We start from the raw sequence: 20,935 nt of genomic DNA, 5'->3' as shown, positions 1-20,935 counted from the left end.
ACAGAATATATTTTGAAATAAATAAAGTGTGAAATGCAGGTGAAAATTTTATTATTCCTTTTGCAGTATTTGCCACGGAAAAACGATTAGAACTAAGAAAACCTATATTAGTATCAATTATTTGTTATTAAACGTTTTTCTGTTATAAACAAAGCATAAAATTCGGAATTTATACGGCTAGCGACATCTTACGGATGTTACGACATATTAAACAAAGCAAACTTTACTGGTTTCAACTGTGCGCCATCGTCTGATAGACCTGGTAAATATAAAAATTTGCAAATTTTTGTCCAACTCTTCTGTCACAGAAAACTGTTTAATCTCCAACTCGCTTTCGTTAGAGTGCACTTGAACCCATAAAAAGGAAAGGCGCCTTCTGCTAAATAAAACGAGCCAAATTTTAATTCTTATAAATGAGAAATTTGATATTTTACGCTTACAATACGTCATATTTTGCTACCCAAATAAACGCTTTTTTTCAATAACAAAAAATACATATTTCCAAAGTAGATGCAAACATCATTGGTCGTCTTCTGGGGCTTGTCCGTTGGCAGCCAATGACTGCCAGTGAACGCTCCTATTTACTTTCAATCCCATTATAAAAATAGATGGTAACTGAAAACATTGTTTTATCGCACATAAAACGTCGTGGACTTTGAACTGTTATTATTGAAACAATAGATCTCAGACTTCAAGCTTTATAGACATATTTATATGAATGCCTTGTTCCTTATTATTATAGCCGTATTTAATATTATTAATAACAATAGGTTCAGGTAAACTTTGTACTCATAATTAATACTGAAATCTAACTTTAGCGAAGTTTGGCATGCCTTAAACTATTTGGGATATCACTGTGTTGTTCCGGATATTTTAAAACTATCTGCACGAGTCTGCTCGGTCGGCCAGTGGCGCAGATCATATAGATTTATTGGGCTAATATGAGTCTAATAATTTTTTTTGCTGGTTCTACTTAAGTTATCTTGCTATGTAGATAGTCTCCTAACGTTACATTCAAGAATGTGATAATTACCGAATTGATGCAAAATTGGTGTTCTACAGTTATAAAACATGTAAATGTTACTATTTTTCTTTTTAGTGAAATAAATTTGCCACTGTTTTAAAGATTAACAATAATAACAAAAATTATTTAATTTTCAGTTTCAAGTTTATTTTTTGTTCCCTTTGTTGATTTTTTTTTGCATTAACTTGTTACAATTGCACTGTGCCTTTTACATTTAAATACATGAAACAAATACAAGTTTGAGAACCCGATGAGATATGCTTGTGGTTGAGATGAAAGTAGTCGACCAAAAAATTAGGTAACAATAGTTGTATCTGCATTATGGACGTAAAAAAGTGGTCGTAAGCTAATAGATAAAAATATATATTTCATCATCAAACTTCAATAAAAAAGTTGTTTAAAATCGGTTCTAGAAAATTTAATTAACGGGAACGTAAAATGACTAAACGAACTTTCTTTAATGTCGCAAAAATAAAAACATTACTTTGAATAATATTATAAATATTAAATATTTTCAATTGCAATAGCAATCCAGGAGATTACTGTGACGCCTCACTGCTAACGAATTTTTCGAAACCCTTGTTTCTTAGTATTAAAGTGGTCGAAAACTGATGATTGGTTCTAAACTAGTGTATTGACTTTCTATCATAAAATTTAAAAAACCTAACGCTGTCGCTGGTTTCTTGACTGGCTACAGTTTTGAGTCAACATGAGCGTGTATTAAACCTTTTAACACATGAGGGACACACGAGATGATCGCTTATGTCTTCAAATTGGTATAAAAATACGTATTTCGTTTGGGGTACGTTTATTAAAAGTGTAAAACTATCTCTATTACCCAGCCGAGACTGTTACTTACTAAACAATTTAATAATTAATAAGAAAGTTACGCATTTGTTCCGCATTGTCTTTTAGTCAATCCATCCATTAAGGGAAATTTCTGTACGAAATGACGTCACTTGTTAAGTCTTCTTAAATAAATATATTTAGTTAATCATAATAAGCATATTGTGTTGGTTACTTTGGCGTGTGAAACACGCAAAGAACTTGCATTTGATTTGTAGATTGAAAGACTAAAATAGCAAGTAAGTTACGTATTTGTTCCACATTGTCTTTTAGCCTATCCATCCATAAAGGGAAATTTATGTACGAAATTACTTCAGTTGTTAAGTCTTCTAAAATAAATATATCTAGTTAACAATCGTAATAAATATATTGTTTTTGTTACTTTGGGGTGTAAAACATGGATAAAACTTGCATTTGATCTGCAGATTGAAAGACTAAAATTGCAAGCATTCTGTGTCGTAAATGAATACCTACATACAACCGTCCTAGTTCACATATTTACTTCTTGAAAAATTTATTTTTACCTCTACAATGATGATGAAATTGTTTATCTGGAACCGTGCACACCAACAGCTAGTCCCCAATGGATAAATGGATAAAACCATATATAGTAGATAATAGAAAGGGACAGTTCAAGGTAAATGATGGTTTAAATTCAAACGATACTGTCTGTATGTGTAAATCTATTGATATGTCCGAATGATGAAAATATGAAACATTAAGTTGGAATTGCTCGTTAGAGAGGATAATACGCAAAGCAAAATTTTCTTTTTCTACTTCCGTCTGTAAAATAGCTAATTACGCACCGATCTAGCGTGCGGGAAGCGTCACTTTACTACGTCAGTTTCGTTTCCCACGAATCCGAGCCACTTCGGACATTTCCGGAATTTTACCGCACGGGTTTGGGTACAATCGGATGTTTTCGGAGATATTTAACACGCTTTGAATTTTGACGATTGTAAATTCTGACAGTCATGTCAGTGAATGTATTCGTGTTGTATTTACGCAAATGAACCCAAAAACTAACGGTCATAGAAAAAGTATAGTATGCAACACGATCGGTAAACTTTTTAACTCGCTCGTTTATTAAACACCAGCTCCACTCGTATCAAATGAACTCGTGAGTCAAATGCCGTTTACTGCACTTGTTGCATAATATACTATTTGGGATATACGTTGGAAGATCTATTACGGCTTTCTCATATCTGGGCAGAGTAGGGGAGCAAAACTACTGCCCCATAGTGAATTCGCAAAGAACACAAATGGTTTCTGATTACGTGGGGAAACTCGGATTAACATGGTGCGAAACATTACACCGACCACAGCAAATTCCGACACTTCTTGCACAGACGCAAGCAGGAAGAACACGAGTTCCATCTGGGCAGGAAGGATGAGTTGGATGATCTTCATTCAGACACTTGACATGTTGTGGGAAACTTAATAACTTGTGGCGTAATAGATCTTACATAAATTTACCTAAACCAAAATTTAAACATCATCTTAGCTTATCGCAAAAAAAAAATTCTACTCCCGTCTGCAAAATATCTAATTACCCACCGATCTAGCGTGCGGGAAGCGTCACTTTACCACGTCAGTTTGTTCTCCCACGAATCCGATGCACTTCGGACATTTCCGGGATTTTACCGCACGGGTTTGGAAGCAATGGGATGTTTTCGGAGATATTTCCCACGCTTTGAATTTTGACGTTTGTCAATTCTGACAGTCATGTCAGTGAATGTATTCGTGTTTTGCGAAAATGTACCCAAATACTAACGGTCGTAGGAAAATAATATATAGTAAAATATAATGCAACACGTTCGGTAAACTTTTTAACTCACTCGTTTATTAAACACTCGCTCCGCTCGTGTCAAATAAACTCATGAGTCAAATGCCGTTTACCGCACTTGTTGCATAATATACTATTAAAATGCAACCGATTAAATTCTTAAAGTAACATTTAATGGATGTAGTAAATCTTGTAATCGTATAAACTTTTTGAAAGTTTTTGATTCTCGAACTTTTAAAGATGAATAAATAGACGAACAAAGTATTTTGCATGATGAGAGTATTGAGTGATGTCAAGCCTGCAGCGAACAATGGAACATGTCAGAACAATACGGTCGATACATATTCCAGTTCGGTTAGACGACACTCTCGTTTCACAGGTTGTACTTGACCTTTGAATAAACACAACAAGCGAGCGTAAAACGAGAAAATTGATTTACGCGTGCGACGCCAATGGCAACACCCGTTTTCGGAGAAAACTGGACTTTGGACTCCTGAATGAACCGAACCTTACGTTATATGCGCGGTTTATTACTATACATACACACAACAAACACTGTTGCCGTTTGAGCAGGTCGCTTTCAGTAATTCTGAAAAAATCAGTGACACTTTCCTGTTGTTTGTGAAAGTGGGACTAGTAATTCACGAAAGGAAATTCAGTTAGTGTTTTTATTGAATTTTGTTAACTTTTTCATACAAAATTTGAATAAATTGTGTTCCGCAACCGGTATAATACAGGTAAGTTTTCGTTGCGATTAGTATTTATTAATTTTGAAACTTATTTGTGAGAGAAATATACCTATAATATTCGCTTGACATATGTATGTTGTAGTTTTATTAACTAAGGTAATGAAATTCATTACATACCGGATTTCTAGTAATTAATATAGCTGCTAATATAATTTTTATTGCAAACTCTATATTTTAAGTACTTTATTATTTACTATTATAACGGTGGCATGTGGGAAAACATAACATTTTAAATGATAGAAAAGCATCAACAAACACAAGATGCAACGTTATGACAACAATGTATTTACTGTTACTATTCTTGCTGGCGGTGGTGTTGCGCATGTATACAATAAATTTATCTCAATACCGGCTTTTAATTACATGAATCGGTCAAATTGAAATACGACTGATTGCTGGACTATTTACGGCAAAGTCAATCGTAACGGTATCAGGCAGTAATATTCGCGAGTAAACTATATTAAATGCTGCTGGCTCATAGGGCAGAAACGTCAAGAAGTACATTGGTATCCATCCGGAGGAAGTAAGTGTATACGTCAAATTATTGTACGTTACATTCGAAGATTCTGGGCACGAAAAAGATTGTGGCAGCAGCTGTAGTTGATTTCACTTTTTCTTTGAAAATTGCCCTTGGTCGATGAAAAGGACGTTTGCCACGAAAAGACAGCTCTCGGGAAGCAGTACTATCATGTTAAATCGAAGTCACGAACTTAAAACCTGTATTTTATAATACATTTATTCATTTTGTAGAACTAGGTTATTATTGATTCAAGCTTTCGCGTGTTGTAGATTATCTCCTATCAGACGACAACAAAATTATCGGGCGTTTGGTGAATTGCGTTTATAATTCGCCAAGTGTAATATTAATGAGAATTTTCGATTTGGCTAATTTCGTTTAAAAATGCGAACTAACAATATATTATTTGCTGCCGGTAATATTGTTTTTCCGTGTGCGGTAATTTGCAGCGACTCTCAACATCTGTATATAACTAAATCACCTCTCCAAGGATGAAATTGGGAATAAATGGTCCAAAGGTTGTTTGCGCTCGAAAAACAAAATAACGCACGGCGTCGATAAAAACATGTTTTCGAGATTAAGTTGTTATATTTATGGGTTATTCACTCGTCAGTGTTCCATTATGAAAAAAACGCAATTTTAACACGTAATTCACGTAGTCAGGCAGAATCATATAATGATCATAATATTTTATGGATATATTTAAACAATGGTCGAAGGGAGGTTGCTAAAAGTGGTAGGCTAACTAGACATACGGTTGTTGTGGTTGATCATCATTTTAAAATTGCTATGGTCACTAGAGGTGGAATTCATAGTCGATACATGAAGACTTCCTCGGCATCATGCCCATTCTAATGTTTTTAAGACATTCTCACGGCCTGAGGAACGACAATGAATACCGTCCTTATTAATCTCTTAGCTTGTCAAAAGTTGTATGTTCCAATCGACTGTAGACGTCGAAATAGTTTAAGAAGCCATGAAAAATTGCTTGTTAGGAGTCAAAACAGCGAAGACGAAGAAAAATTTGGCTATACATTCTAGCCTGTGTGGTGCTACTTTGTGATTTGTTCAGTCGAAGTACTTAATTTGCCTTTGAAGGACTGTAGATTGTCGCGAAAAGTTCATAGCTGCTAAATTGTCAACGAAACGGATAATTAGACTTTGACAATTTTTAAGACGTTGTTATCAAACTAACAGTTTGACGTGGGTTTTACTGACTATGTAACGTCAACAGATGATAAACAGAAAACTAACCTAAATACGATAGTTTAATATATATATAATATATTACCAATGGTCTGTTAATTTTATTTTCGAGTTCTGTAAAGAACAGACACAATATAAGAACTGATAAGGTTTGCAAATTCGATGAATACAACTATAAAATATTCCACCAACCTTTTTATCAGCGTATTGCAGCTAAGGAAATAGAAAGGCTTTCTATTATGAACCTGGTAACTGTTTGAATTATTCCAATATCGATACGGATCGCAAGTGATACATGATATAATTTCGCAATAAAAAGTGAAATATTAATTTTAAAAAAAGCGACATGCATACTGGACGATGGTGGTAGCGTATCTACGTAATTTTCCGTGACCGTAAAATGTTAACAGCAAAGAAGATGCCTATACTTGCAAGGTAACAGAAGATTACACAAAATACTACGCTGGTCTGTTTCTAATGTAGAAAAACACTAGCTAAAACTATTGTACCTAACCATTAATATCGATAATATTTAAAAAAAAAATCTTTTGATTTGCGTGCCACAAATCGCGATGACCGAAAGGAACATACCATACTATTTGTTTTGGCCATATAGCTACCAAATATAGAGGCCTATACTGATAGTACATGAACTTTTGAAGCGACATCGAAGGAAAGTACTGAGGGATCATTTAGTGTGCGCTTGCGTAGTCGTTTGAAATCTCTGATAGCTGTCATTTCAAACCAACCAATAAGAGCTAAGCGCATTCAAAAACTAACTCGCGAACACCTTGTATAAACCGGCATGTACCTATTGCATCGATCGCGAAAAAGTAAAGCGACGTCACGTTTGGAGTACGCTTCGATCTAAATTTAAACTTTCCGCCACTTAAACACCTTTTTAATTCCATTTGCTAGCATATGTAATTGTATAGCTTGCGCAGAATTATTTTTTTACCAATCGTCAAACGTAATTTTGTGCGATTCAATTTTACTACTTTTCAATAGTTCTACTTGAGTTGGTAAATAAGAGAAAATCCCGCCCATTTTATCGAGATTAAAGTTGTTGAATGAGCCCGGGCCGTTCAAAAAGTAAGTTTAGAACTTAAATTTTTCTATGTTTCAATTTTACTAAATTTAGCATTGGGTATATATGTTTCCTTTTTTTTATTAACTAAAATCTACTTCGTCTAAAAAAAAATAAATTAATTTTTACTCTAGAACCGTAAAATAATAAGTAAATAATTTACTTAATATTAATTTCGTTAGATAAAAATATTCATGAATATTATTTTTATTAGTTATACTTGTACAGGTGCGTTTTTCTACATATTATTTATCCGATGGAACAAATTCAACATGCATTAAAAGGAGTAAGAACACTTACCCTAGAAGTACTCCTGTAATAGTATTCTATTAAAATTTGTGTGAATATTATTCATGTGCCACAAAAAATCCGATAATTAGGTATTGGATATTTCAACCATACATGGATTTAAAAAACAGTGATAGGGGAAGCGGAACTTAATATAAAGTAGGTTAGTTTTGGCATTAATTACTAAAATGATATATTTTTTTTTTAATTGTCCATAATAATTCGTGTGCAAACCTTTTTAGCATTGTATATCGAAAAACTTGAGTCTTGTTGCTTCTCATATTAAAGAACTTGCATCTACTGAAGAAAATATTTTCCTAGTTCTGAGTTTTAATCGATGTATTCTGACATTGATTTAAAACATTGTTTCGATAATATCCAGAGGGTAATTTCCTATGTTTATTCTTGTAAAATAAGTACAAGATATTGTAGATTACTTTCCAACAGCAATAAAAATGCTGCACAAACACGACGGCTAAACAAAAACCGCTCACTTAAAAACAAGATATCCTCTTGCTGCATATGTTCCTTTAATTGGCGGACTATTGGACTTTGGGTTTGACACAGCAGTGTTTGTTCGAACAATTATGATATTTTATGGGGAGAACCAATTAAACAAATATACGTTAATATTAAAAAAAATGCACACATTTTTTACTTATGTTTTTGAATGGAAAAATATTTGTGGAAAAGTTCTTTTACTCTTTTACTGTAACTTCCGAGATAAAAATTTTCGATTTTTTTAAATCAAAATTAAGCGCGATATAATGTAATTTTTGCTTCAAATCTATTAAAAATCTTTTTAGAGCACATTAGGCTTTTTGACTTTATTGACGAATGTGCTATTTGTTGAACAGCGACTGAGCAAGCAGAACTCGAAATAAGAGTCAAGTGGTAGGTACATGGATGGGATTCTTTTTAAGCTAGATAACTTTTAAAATATTCGAGATATGTTATTAAATGTGCTCGAAATAAAATTTGTGTATTATTATGAACGTGATGGTGTTTGGATCTTATTGATACTGTGCTGGAAATGGGGAGGGAATATTTTTTCTGGTCAACTGCTTGGCTAATAGAAAAAGTTCTTGACTTCAACGGATAAACGAGACTCTGCATTGTAGTATTTACAGGACGTTTCGAAAGCTATGACGCGTGAAATGTGTGGCGAAAGCGGTTTTCTTCCTATATCTCGTTAATATTATTAAACGCACTTTAACTCAATCGTCTGACGATCCTAAGATAACTCTCCGCACTCCTACCCAAAATGTTCTCCAAATCGATATAAAGCTCACTTGCATGATAAATATCTGCTATTGGCGACGATATAAAAGCAAACGCGAAAATACTATAATCGTTTATACGTACAATACTGCCTTGGAGAGGTAAGCAACGGAATTTAACCATTTTTTTAATAAGTAATACTGGAAGGTAAAAGTTTGCCATCGAAAATTGATTGAAACATATACATACATTGTTTTTAAATTATCCTGTAAACCTGTCGATTATTAAACGGTAATATTTTCTTATAGATTTAACCGAAAATGTCCAACATAATCTTAAAACAAGTTTCAAATGGGGTAATCCAACACAGTCAACGTGGAGCCGTAAGTCTTTTGGCCGTGGTTGGTTTTGGTGAAGACAAGCGAACGTTTTCCGTCTCCACGCCCAACACATCGCTAAAATTTTACGCAAAGAACAACACAAACAGAAGACGGCTTAATCAAATCAGACACTTGGGCACTGCCATATTAAAATCTCCTCTCGGTACCCACGGACCCATACCCAACGAGCACTTGGTGCAACATGTTTACCGGTCGATCGATAACTTCATGGAAGAACCAGCAGCGGTAAGTATATGAATTCAACAAATTATATAAGAACACAGTATACTACTTACTCTGAATAGGCAAAACCTTTAAAATACAAGCCTAGATAAAATTTCTATTATTTACTCATTTGTTGAGCCTGGAATTGAATAATTCATTAAAACATATCCATTGCGAAATGATCAATATTACTTACAGTTACTAATTGACACCGAAGACTGAACTTTTTCATGTTTAAGAGCAGATAACAGTCGCACTTAAATGTAGATCTTTCTAATGTTAGGTAAGCAGCCTACAAGCACGCATCGATCGAAACCTACAGCTTCTTAGAAGTAGGCGAAGCAGTTTGGCATTTAGAGACAGAAATATCGAATCTTTCTTAACTTTTTAAAGCAGATCTTAAAGTGTGAATTGATTCTAAAATTAATTAAAAAACTTTATACAAGATAATAGTTATATAGTTCACAAAATATACAAATATGTAATGTATATAACAATTTTCATTTGAAATGTATTCTCCTGGATACAAATAAAATCTAGTAACACAAAATACCGACAATTGTGACCAAGTTGCGTTAAGGTATTAAAATTTTAAATATTCGCCAACAAATTTTCTCTGTCGCATCTATGGCATTAACTGATAATTATTGTATTAACGCCGCTGTAGTGTCTAATGAATGAACAAACAAAAACATGTCCTCCTGGGAAACGCTTAATTTGATATTGCACTGATATCACATTATCACTGCAGACAGACAAATAATTGGAGCAACTCAATATCTAAATAATTCGATTTGAATTAGTTGTCACAGATTGTCGGTCTGTACAAATAAAAGAAAAGTTTGAACAGAAATGTAAATGTAAAGTTGGGCAGAACTATGTTATATAAATGCATCGGTTTTGCCTGCTAACAATTAACTACCACACACTTGCATTTCCATCTATATAAATTAAGATTATTGCACTCCATTTCAGTATTTTTAACTTTGGGTATGAGGTTATATTCATAAAAATGCAATGTACGTAATAATTTTAATAGTAACGTGCAATTTGCATCAATTAGTGGTGCTTTCCAGTTTAATAGTAAATTAATTAAAAAGTTTGCTAAATATTTATGGAAATATTTACAACAAAAGTTTTAGTTCTGATGGAAATTCTTTAATTTGTTTAAATTTTTTACGCCAATAGTAATTTATATACCTACATATTTATTGTTGTTTTACCACACTGCAATAGATAACTACTAGAAGATACAAAGAAATCGAAAAAGATCACGCAAGAAGAATTACTCGAATGGCCATACAGTTCTGGCATAATTTTTTTTTATAGGAACCTAGGACTTAACAATTTTTTGTTAATAATTGAATGTAATATAATAATAAAGCATATTAATTACCTGCTTTATAGACATGTGCAGCGTCTGGAAGGAGTTATACTTATGGAATGTTGCGAATGCTGATTAACAGGTGTGCGCAAGCTCTACTAGGACATTGCGGTTTAAAGCCTAAAGAGGTTGTCGGCTTACTTCTACCGAACATTCCAGAATATATCATAGTGTGTCACGGTGCGCTAGAAGCTGGCCTTGCCGTCACTTTTGTCAATCCTCTTTATACGCCAGGTAAAAACTTTTAACTCCGTTACAACCAGTAGACATTGTTATTGTTTTAGATGAAATAAAGAGGCAGTTTGAAAATGCTGGCGTAAAGATGATTATAACAATTCCATTACTTCTTGAAGTAGCCACAACAATAGCACCCAGTCTTCCTGGATACAAGTAAGGGGTAGATTATTTTTTTAGTTTACTCTACCTTTTGGAGATTTGCTCATTGTAATTGTTTTAGATCTACAATTTGTATTGGCGGCGATGATGATGCATCAAAAAACGTGCATGGTCTTATGAGTTTACTGACATCAGGACACGAGTCGGACTTACCCGAAATACACCCAGATAGCTTAGCGCTTTTACCGTATTCTAGTGGAACAACTGGTTTACCAAAAGGTGTTATGCTATCGCACAGGAATCTTGTCGCTAACTTGGTCCAAGGCGATCATCCAGCAATGGTAAACAATGAATTTACGAAAAGTAAGTACACATAAAGTTGAAAAATCTTTCTTTTAATCACTTAGAACCGGAAATAATATTCTCATTTTTAGGTGGAGAGAGACATAAAGTACTCACAGTCCTACCATTTTTCCATATTTATGGATTTAACGGGATTATGAATATCAGCTTACGTACGGGCTGCCATCTGATCACCATACCACGGTAACATTTATTGTGAAAATGTGAATTTTATTGCAGTGTGTTTAATTTTAGATTCACTCCTGAAGACTACATTAAAGCCCTGGAAGAACATCAACCATCATATCTTTTTGTGGTTCCATCACTGCTTCTTTTCTTGGCGACGCATCCCGCTGTGAAAACGGAACACTTGAGCTCTGTAGAGGGCATAACGTCCGGAGCAGCGCCTTTAACAGAAGGTTTATTGCAAAAATTCAGACAGAAACTAGATAATCCTAATGTCTCCATTAGACAGGGTAGGTTACATAAGTTTTAATCCAACTGTAGTTATTAGAAATTTATTTACTTAGGTTACGGTATGACAGAAACTTCTCCAGTTACATTCCTAATGCCCATATTAACTCCTCCATCGAAAATTGGCACCATAGGGTTGCTTTATCCTGGCACCGAAGCAAAAGTTATCAGCCTAAAGAATGGAGAGCCTCTCGGAACGCATCAGGCTGGCGAGCTGTTAGTACGTGGACCCCAAGTGAGTGTACCACATTTCTTTGAAATTTGTACAGCATACGCTATTGCTATCTCAGAAGCGGTAAAAAATACACTAATTTTTTTCGTTTCCTTTGGTTTTCGTTTTTCGTGATTATTAGTTCATTTTTTATGACAAAGATTGCATATATACAAGGTTATGTTCCTGTAAATTAACTATCAATGTCACAGAATAGATAAAAAACCAGAAGGTTTTTTTGGTAAATTCTGCCATACCTAAAATAAAGATGAGCGTTGGTCAAGATCAGTCGCTATTTCTATGTACCTAAATCCACAAAAAATGTTTATAACATTATGCAATTTTTGTAAAGTAATATCAATATAAGAGATATGAAACTTTGTTTCAATTTTTGCCGCCCTGTATCTTATATACCCTTTCCGAAATCCGGGAGAATCAAATTTAAAACACTCTGTATAAAATCTAATAGTATATAAACGCATTTTCACAGGTTATGATGGGATATATGAATAATGAAAAAGCAACCGCTGAAATAATTGATGAAGAAGGTTGGCTTCACACGGGTGACGTGGTTTATTACGATGAAGATGGTTATTTTTACATTGTGGACAGATGTAAAGAACTCATCAAAGTAAAAGGAAATCAGGTACGGACTTTTAGTGGCTTAGGGGAACAGGGGTAGCCATGGAGGTTGATGTGAATGTGGATATGTGTATATTGTGCTGTCAAATTGCAGAATGCATGAATGAAGGGAGAAAATAACCGCCTTATAATTAAAAAATATATAGTTTGTGGCAGTTCGGTGCATGGTGTACAAGACCTATAAGTCGGAGAATCCCGTAACATTGCCTTTTTACATTTACGTAGTTTTTTTAATTTAATCCCCAATGTGGCAACTTCTAAAGCTTCATTATGTTTATGTTTAGTTTAGTTCAAAAACTATATTAAATTAAAATGAGATGTTTATCTATACTTTTGGCAATGTTCAACAATATTTTTTTCCTCTTATAAAACCCAGGTGTACCAATAAAAAAGACAGATTTTCTTCCAAAAAATTCGCAGATAATGTATGGCCAATCTGAAAATATGGTGAACTTAAACGAGTTTTGTTTCACGCTTCTATAAGACGTAAAAAAAGATTCCATTTGAATTTATTATTATTATTTGTGTACGCAATGGTGGAAACAACCCTCTGAATGTGAGAAAAACAAATAAATTAGAATTGGGAAGAATGACAGGTAGGTGGATATGTGTCAAAAAAAGAAAAGTACACCCAAAAGGCGTAAACCTATTAAAAGTTTTATCTTAAAGTGATGTTATTAAAGGGCAAGGCTGGTATGGGCTGTTCATAGATATAAGAAAGTGATCAATTGCTTTTGAATCGGATTATCCCAGGGTGGTCATTAACATACAATGCAACAAAATTATTACCTAATGTTTCGGAATTTAAATTCAGGTAAAATTGTGGTCCATAATAGAAAACAATTTTACCTACTTGTGTTTAATATTCTTTGGTTTGGTATACTACTTAGTTTAAGTTTATTAGTAATCATTCTTATTTCGTGTGTAATACAGCGTGTGATGAATCGTGTGCGAATTATGCAAAATATCTACTCTAGTGTATCTCAGGAGATGCTCCCACCCAAATATAGAAAAAACACTATTCTATTGATACTAAGGGTTTATAAACAATGTTTATTTGACTTTCATTGAACGTAGTGCCAGCAAGCAAGCATCTTTAGTAGAAGCGGCCACATTGACGAAAATTCCAACATCAACTGTATGGAAAATTGTGAATAATCCCATTTCTGCGATGAAAAAAAGAAGCGATGCTGACATTTTCTCAAGTGTAGATGAAAGTGATCAAGATATAATACGGCTTAAAATTTACCAGTTTTACGAGGAACAAAGCGCGCCTACATTAGATATCTTAATTAGGAGGCTTGAAAAAGATGAAACCGGTGTTAGATGTGGTAGAACTACCTTATGGAAGTGTATTCAACACATGGGTTTTAGATTTAAAAAAATTGACAAAAGGCAAGTTTTAATGGAATCTTTTAGAATTTGGAAATGGCGACTGGAATATCTACAAAAAATTAGGATTTACAGAACACAACAAAGGCCAATTATTTACTTGGATGAAACCTGGTTCGACACTTATGATACCCCGGAAAAGGGTTGGGTTGACTTAACTGATAAGTATAAAATAAACGCGCCATGAAAAACAGGTAAAAGAATAACTATATTGCATGCTGGGTGTAAAAATGGTTGGATTCCAAATGGACTTTCTATGTCTGCGAAAAATATTAAAGATTCTTCTCTGGATTACTATGAAGACACCACCTCTGATGTATTTGAAAGTTGGTTTAAAAACAAACTAGTTCCAAACATTCCTCCTAATAGCGTCATTGTAATGGACAATGCAAGTTATCAAAGTAGACAGTTGACTAAAACCCCTTCCTCATGTGACACAAAAGCAACAATCCAAAAGTACATGTATAATAACGACATTTATTTTCGCGAAGTTTATACCAAAAAGCAATTAATTGAGGTTCTACAAAGCTTGAACCTACAAAAGGAATACGTCGGTGATAATTATGCAAAAAATCTAGGGCACACAGTTTTAAGGCTTCCTTACCACTGTATATTTAATCCCATTGAACATGTTTGGCACCAACTGAAATCTGGCATTCGCCGTAACAATGTTTTTCCCCGTGTTAACTCCGATGTTCTCAAACTAATACAAACCAAAGTTTTTAACATCCCTCCACAAAGTTGGGCAAATTCTGTTAAACATATAGAAAAAGCAGAACAATCGTATATCCACATTGCAAATAATATAGAACAAATAATATTTAAAACAGGCGATGATAGCGATAGTGCTACTGATATATTAACTAATCCGGATAATTACTGATATATTAATTGATTAAAATATTAATTATATATTAATTAATTAAATTTAAGTAGGTAATAAAAATAATTTGTAATTTTATTTTAGGTTTAAACATAAATACATACATAAATAAATAAATATTGTTTAGTATCTTTCCTAACAAAACCTCAAATAATTAAATTCCAAGCAAAGTACGGACCTGTTCGGCCATATTTCATTCTTACAGCTTGCCCGGGTCTTTCCTTAATTCGTATCAATTAGTCGCTTTCTTATATCTATGAACAGACTTTATCCTTCAATTCATATTTAAGTGGGTATAATAAACTTAAACTAAATAAAATAATGTGAGACATGCACTTAAGTATATCACAGATTGATATTTTTTCCACCAACCTTTTTGGGCTGTTGCTTTAATTAAATCGGGAAATAATATTTATTAATTTTTATATGAGATACTTTTGCATGGTTTACAGAGTAGAAACCACAGACTATCAGCTTTGATTAAACTCAAAACGCGCAAAATATTGTCATATAACAAACAATTTAATAAAATCCTATGTACACTAGATTTTTTTGACACTTCATAACAGGCAAGATTTTAACAAATCAAATCAAATAAACAAAAATGTCTTACTCACACTGTTTATTAATTAAAAATTGCGTCAATTCTCATAGTCCTTCACAACAGTGATAAAATGAGAATTTCAGTAAAATTAAAATCCCTTCTGCAATGTTTTCCCAAGTATAAACTAACCTCAACAGACTCATATTTACATATTCCAAAATTTTCTAAATTAAATGGAAATGTAGAAAAGACAAGTATTAATAAAAAAAACTTTACCACAAGAATTTTCACCAGTCCTAGGGAATTTATAAACAAATAGGATATTTAACATTAAACTGGGGGTTCGGAATTAGCTTCTCTCTCCTTCAATGGTGCACCTTCATCGAGTTTTGCGTCTGCAGGGTCAACTTCCATAGGAGTCTCTACCTTATTTTCCTCATCTTGAATTTCATCTTTGGAGTTGTTTTCAAGTTGCTCTTTACTTTTGTCTGCTTCATTATTTTCTTTTTTATCTTCATCTGAATTTTTGAAATTATCAATTTTTTCTGCATCTTTATTTTTGTCATCAACGGCTGTCACTACAGCATCTACCAAACCTTTTTTCTCATTTTCTTTCATAATACTATCTCCAGCCTCTGTTAGAGATGGTAGTTGTCCACATTCAGTACTTTCAGAGATATTTTCGAGTTTTTCCTCATGAAAATCTGACGGCTTGTTCTGTTTCAATTCTTCTGGTTTGGATTCAGGGGAAACGGCTTGATCTTTCAAAGTTTCTGGAGATGATGTGCTGGTTTCTGGTGAAATGTTTTCAATTCCCCCAGCTTCTGAAGGAGATGGTGGTGGCTCTTCTTGTTCAGGCAATTGTTCAGAACTCGTCTCTGATTGTATTGATGGAATTTCTTTGGAGACATCATCATCAGCACATTTAGGTTCATTCAAGCTTGGTTTTGCTTCTTCATTTAAAATTGGTATCTATAAAATACGCAGTATATCTTATATGCATGTATCTGCAAGTTTATATATATATATATATATATATATATATATATATATATATATATATATATATATATATATATATATATATATATATATATATATATATATATATATATATATATAATCTTATCTTATCTTATAGATCTTAGTTATATAAAAAATTGCTTTCAGGGACTCTAAAAGCATTTATTTACTAAAAGATTATTTTATTTATTATTTTACTAAGAAATAAACTTCTAATCAAATGTTTTATGGATAAAAGAGATAAAAACAAATATAACTTACAGTTTCTGCTACTTTCTTGAGGGCAGGTGATGTTTCTTGAGTATCTATGTGTTCTACAATATTAGTCTTGACATTCACGGCAGTTATTGTCACAGATAAATCTACTTCATTTTTATCTAAAGTGGTTTGAGAGTGAATTTCTTCAGTTACTGCCTCGATAGATACATACTGGTCTTCATCTAAGGTACAGCTAATAACACTTTCTTGGTTGGCAGTCACTGGTTCACTGCTCGCCTTCAAACTATCGAAAGCATCTGAATTAGGTGAACCTTGCATATCTATTGTCTGTTCTTCTATTCGCCCTTCGAATGAAACATGATTTGTGGTTATTGCTTGAGACCAGGTTGAAGAATCATCCATCTCTTCAATATTTATTTCATTACCTGGTTCAGGTACGTGTTCAGATTCTATTCCATTCATTATGCCTTCTCCATTTTCTGTTCCTTTTCGTCCTGGCTCTGTAGTGCTTACCACTAATATATTCTTCTCTAAAGCCCTCATAAATTTGTCTATCCGATTGTATTCCTTGCGAGGGGTTGTAAGCAGCTCACATATTCTCTGCAATGTAAATGGGGCGGCAGTAAAAGTCTCCAATCTCTCTAAGATAAAATTTTTCATGAGATCGTAGTTAAACATATCGACGTTGGGACACGGCGGAATATCCATCATCGGACAGGATTCGTAAAATTCTTGCACTACACTGATCAATTTTTCCCGAAAAAGACTTTTGATTGCCGACCATTGGTAAACTGGGTCTCCCGTCTTCGCAACAAAACATAAGTATTCCTCTAATTCCCTCGGTATATCTTTCGGCTTCATTTTGGAAAATTCCTCCAAACTGTGCAATATTTCTTCCGCGTTTTCCATATTTTCCAACGAAATTATTCTAAACTATATTCCATCAAAACACCAAACAAAAGGCAAATCGTCAAGCGTCAAAAACAAAGTTCTAAAACGTCAACCTCGTCTTTTGTACTTTGGCCTTTATCGAATCACTGTGCATGTTCAGTGCCAGTAGCCCGCGCAAAATGCGTCTGACGTGAACTTCACGCTCGTACATACAGAACCGGAGTCAGGAAAATTTATTTGTGTTTAACACTAAATAAAAAGAATACTTTATGCTATTTTTATTTAAACATATACATTAAACGTGTAATAAAAATATACAGGGTTAGTCAAAAGTGACCCAACGGCCTATATGTCTCGGGAATTATTAGACTTCAATACATAATTTTCGAAAATTTTTATTTAAGCTCGGTTCAATGGTGACGTGGTGACGGTGCCACATTCATGTTTTTTCCTTCAGCTACCAAATTTTCTTATCTTCGCCATTTACAGACCCCTTTAGGACATTAGAAGTAGCGGAAAGACGTCGGTTTAACCAATTATTAAAATAAGTACCTTTTTCCTTTGTTTTTAAATATTATTTATGTTTACAAATTTATGTTATGTATATTACATGACCATAAAGATTGTGATATCAGTGTGTGATGACGTCATTATTTTATCCTTTGGAGTCAATCGCAAAAATTCTTGTTTTTAAAAGCACCTCATGAAACTTGACATAAAATAAGCATTATCAGAGTTTGGTAAGTAATTTTCATATGAAGTCTAGTGCTAGGTTGGAACGAGATGAATTGTTTTCATGTTTTCTACGGTTAATAAAAAGCTGTAATTGTGAAACTATGAGGATCATACAGTTAGTGAATAATTTATATACACCCTAGAAAGCAATTACATGTAAAATTACAGAAACCTACCTAACCTTACAGCGATTATTTGTTCCATAAAATTTATTTTGTTCCAGCAACTACTAAGTAAATAATAATTTCCAGGTATCGCCTACAGAGCTAGAAAATCTAATCATGGAAATTGAAGGCATAATGGACGCAGCCGTGGTGGGTATCCCAGACGATTTAGCCGGAGAAGTACCAAGGGCGTACGTAGTAACTAAACCAGGACAAAATTTAAATGAAGAGGACATTCAGAGGTTTGTAAGTGCCAAAGTAACACACTACAAAAAGCTCGCCGGAGGAGTGAAGTTTATCAATTCCATCCCCAGAAACCCCAGCGGTAAAATACTGAGACAGGAACTAAAATTGCAATAATATCACGGCTTTTCCGATTCCGAATAATTAATAAGTATTTATGTATGGTCTAAATGTTTAGATTTTTGTTTTGTACATTTTTTAAATAATATTATTAGTATCTAGAATTATTTGTACAATTTATTTTTATGGTGAAAGTGTATCTATTTTATTTATAATTATACGTTTTATTTTAGATGTAAATTTGTAAATATTTGTTAGTTTTATGGACCGAGCATGTATATTTTTATAAATAAAATGTTTTAAAATTGATAATCTATATTTTAACAAACTTCTTCCATCGACCAAGCCGAAGAACAGTCTTTATAATTTCAATCTATTATTTTAAATTTAATAACTAGCAGCTGGTTTACTGAAATAAGCTTATAACCAACTTTTCTGTTTCATAGAATATAATATTGATAGGATATAAAAAGTTCTTAATTAGAGTCTTTGTAACGCTATTACCACATACTTAGGTATTTCATTTGGTTTGAATATACAGCTCAGCTCAGCTTGTTTGGGATTGGATTTTACGTTTAAGTGGATAGGCCTAAAAAAACAATTCACGTGTATGGAACATGCGACCGCTCTTATACGACATCCATAACCGAATGCGTCATGTTTATCTTTTTACCGTTAATCCTTTTAAACTAAAAAATGCGCGGCTTCAACAATAATTTAATAATCTACCTTTAGTCGTCAGTTTTTTTCGATTTAGGTAAAGAAGGAAAAATGAAAAAAATTGTAGTCTATAATTTTTATATAAAATTCAATATCGATGTTAGAGGAACCAGACAAATGAATATTTTTAACTTTTATTATTAATTTTTAATTTTAATATTTTTAATTTTCTAGTCTAAACAACTGTTTCGAATCTGCATGTAGGTATGTGATGAGCTGAAAATTATAGTTTGGAATATGCTATAACATAATATTATATTAAGCCGACCTCGCACACCGAGCGACAGTACATAGCATATTATGCAACAAGTGTGATAAACGGCATTTGACTTACGAGTTTATTTGGCTCGAGTGGAGCGAGTGCTTAATAAATGAGTGAGATAAAGAGTTTTTCTACCCCCGTCTGTACAATCTAATTACACACCGATCTAGCGTGTGAGAAGCGTCACTTTACTACGTCATTTTCGTTTCCCACGAATCCGAGCCACTTCGGACACTTTCGGGATTTTTCCGCACGGGTTTGGGAGCGATCGGATGTTTTCGGAGATTTTACCGCAGGGCTTCAAATTAACGTTTGTCAATTCTGGCAGTTATGTCAATGGATGTATTCGTGTTGTTTTGCGAAACTATACCCAAAAACTAACGGTCGTAGAAAAAGTATAGTATGCAATACGTTCGGTGAACTTTTTAACCCACTCGTGAGTCAAATGCCGTTTACCGCACTTGTTGCATAATATACTATTACCAAACGTGTTGCATACTATGCTTTCTCTACGACAGTCACGAAAAAATCACAATTTAAGAAATTAAAAATAACAACTGATCATCGGATTAGTAAATTTCGTAGCATTCAAAATATTTACTAGTTGCCATCAAACCTATTGGTTTATCGTTCCGATCGGCTCTTCAATAGTTGTCTCTTTTTAACATATAAACAACGCAATAAAAAATTTTAAAACGTTATGTTGTATATTTAACTTTTACAATTGATAGTTAAGTGGTTTATTTAAAGAAAAAGCCTGTAATTAGATTAAATTTTTGAGATCCTATTAGCAAGAAAAAGCAGGTCCTAACCTTCAATTTTGTTTTGCTTGTACTGATAGGATATAGATCTTTGAAAATGGTACAGTTGGTCTCGGCAAGATATTAATATAAAAACTGTAAAAACCACTAGAGTTCAAGCGAACGATATGTTAAACTTCTGTGGGAAACTAGGGGACTAGTCCACCAGATTTTAATTGTAGCTTATAGCACGCAGTATTTAAATTGTCTGATATATTGCATCATATTTTTTTCTGTATTAGTTTTTGGGTACATTTTTGCAAGCAACACACATTGATACC

The 20,935-nt window shown here is 33.4% G+C and overlaps 2 protein-coding genes across 4 annotated transcripts; one reads left to right on the top strand and one right to left on the bottom strand.

The window, feature by feature from the left end:
- The first annotated feature begins 4,185 nt into the window (after positions 1 to 4,185).
- LOC132704528 (uncharacterized) lies at positions 4,186 to 19,184 on the top strand. Of its 2 annotated transcripts, none has more exons than XM_060674563.1 (10): positions 4,186 to 4,393; positions 9,033 to 9,350; positions 10,737 to 10,947; positions 10,998 to 11,103; positions 11,171 to 11,412; positions 11,484 to 11,595; positions 11,647 to 11,867; positions 11,922 to 12,100; positions 12,567 to 12,722; positions 18,657 to 19,184. In XM_060674563.1, the coding sequence occupies exons 2-10, from the start codon at positions 9,045 to 9,047 to the stop codon at positions 18,927 to 18,929; spliced, it is 1,806 nt and encodes a 601-aa protein (XP_060530546.1). In that variant the 5' UTR covers positions 4,186 to 4,393; positions 9,033 to 9,044; the 3' UTR covers positions 18,930 to 19,184. The 2 variants fall into 2 exon arrangements, with proteins under 2 accessions (XP_060530546.1, XP_060530547.1); XM_060674564.1 differs by lacking the exon at positions 4,186 to 4,393 and adding an exon at positions 4,796 to 4,928.
- LOC132704529 (serine/threonine-protein phosphatase 4 regulatory subunit 2-like) lies at positions 15,599 to 18,648 on the bottom strand. 2 transcript variants are annotated; one of them, XM_060674567.1, is made up of 3 exons: positions 18,259 to 18,648; positions 16,822 to 18,222; positions 15,599 to 16,509 (listed from the first exon to the last, which is right to left on the bottom strand). In XM_060674567.1, exons 2-3 carry the CDS (start codon positions 17,686 to 17,688, stop codon positions 15,868 to 15,870), a joined length of 1,509 nt encoding a protein of 502 aa, XP_060530550.1. In that variant the 5' UTR covers positions 17,689 to 18,222; positions 18,259 to 18,648; the 3' UTR covers positions 15,599 to 15,867. The 2 variants fall into 2 exon arrangements, with proteins under 2 accessions (XP_060530550.1, XP_060530549.1); XM_060674566.1 differs by having other exon boundaries at positions 16,822 to 18,648.
- Positions 19,185 to 20,935: the final 1,751 nt, after the last annotated feature.

The sequence above is a fragment of the Cylas formicarius genome, unplaced genomic scaffold, assembly GCF_029955315.1.
Source record: "Cylas formicarius isolate icCylForm1 unplaced genomic scaffold, icCylForm1.1 PGA_scaffold_7__23_contigs__length_41026272, whole genome shotgun sequence".
NCBI classification, from domain to species: domain Eukaryota; kingdom Metazoa; phylum Arthropoda; class Insecta; order Coleoptera; family Brentidae; genus Cylas; species Cylas formicarius.
This window is presented reverse-complemented; position numbering and strand designations above follow the sequence as displayed.

Coding starts and splice junctions, on each gene's coding strand:
- LOC132704528 (XM_060674563.1), top strand. CDS start 9,045: ATGTCCAACATAATCTTAAAACAAGTTTCAAATGGGGTAATCCAACAC. Junction 11,868..11,921: donor TAATGTCTCCATTAGACAGG/GTAGGTTACATA, acceptor TTATTTACTTAG/GTTACGGTATGACAGAAACT. Junction 12,723..18,656: donor TCAAAGTAAAAGGAAATCAG/GTACGGACTTTT, acceptor AATAATTTCCAG/GTATCGCCTACAGAGCTAGA.
- LOC132704529 (XM_060674566.1), bottom strand. CDS start 17,688: ATGGAAAACGCGGAAGAAATATTGCACAGTTTGGAGGAATTTTCCAAA. Junction 16,510..16,821: donor TCAAGAAAGTAGCAGAAACT/GTAAGTTATATT, acceptor CGTATTTTATAG/ATACCAATTTTAAATGAAGA.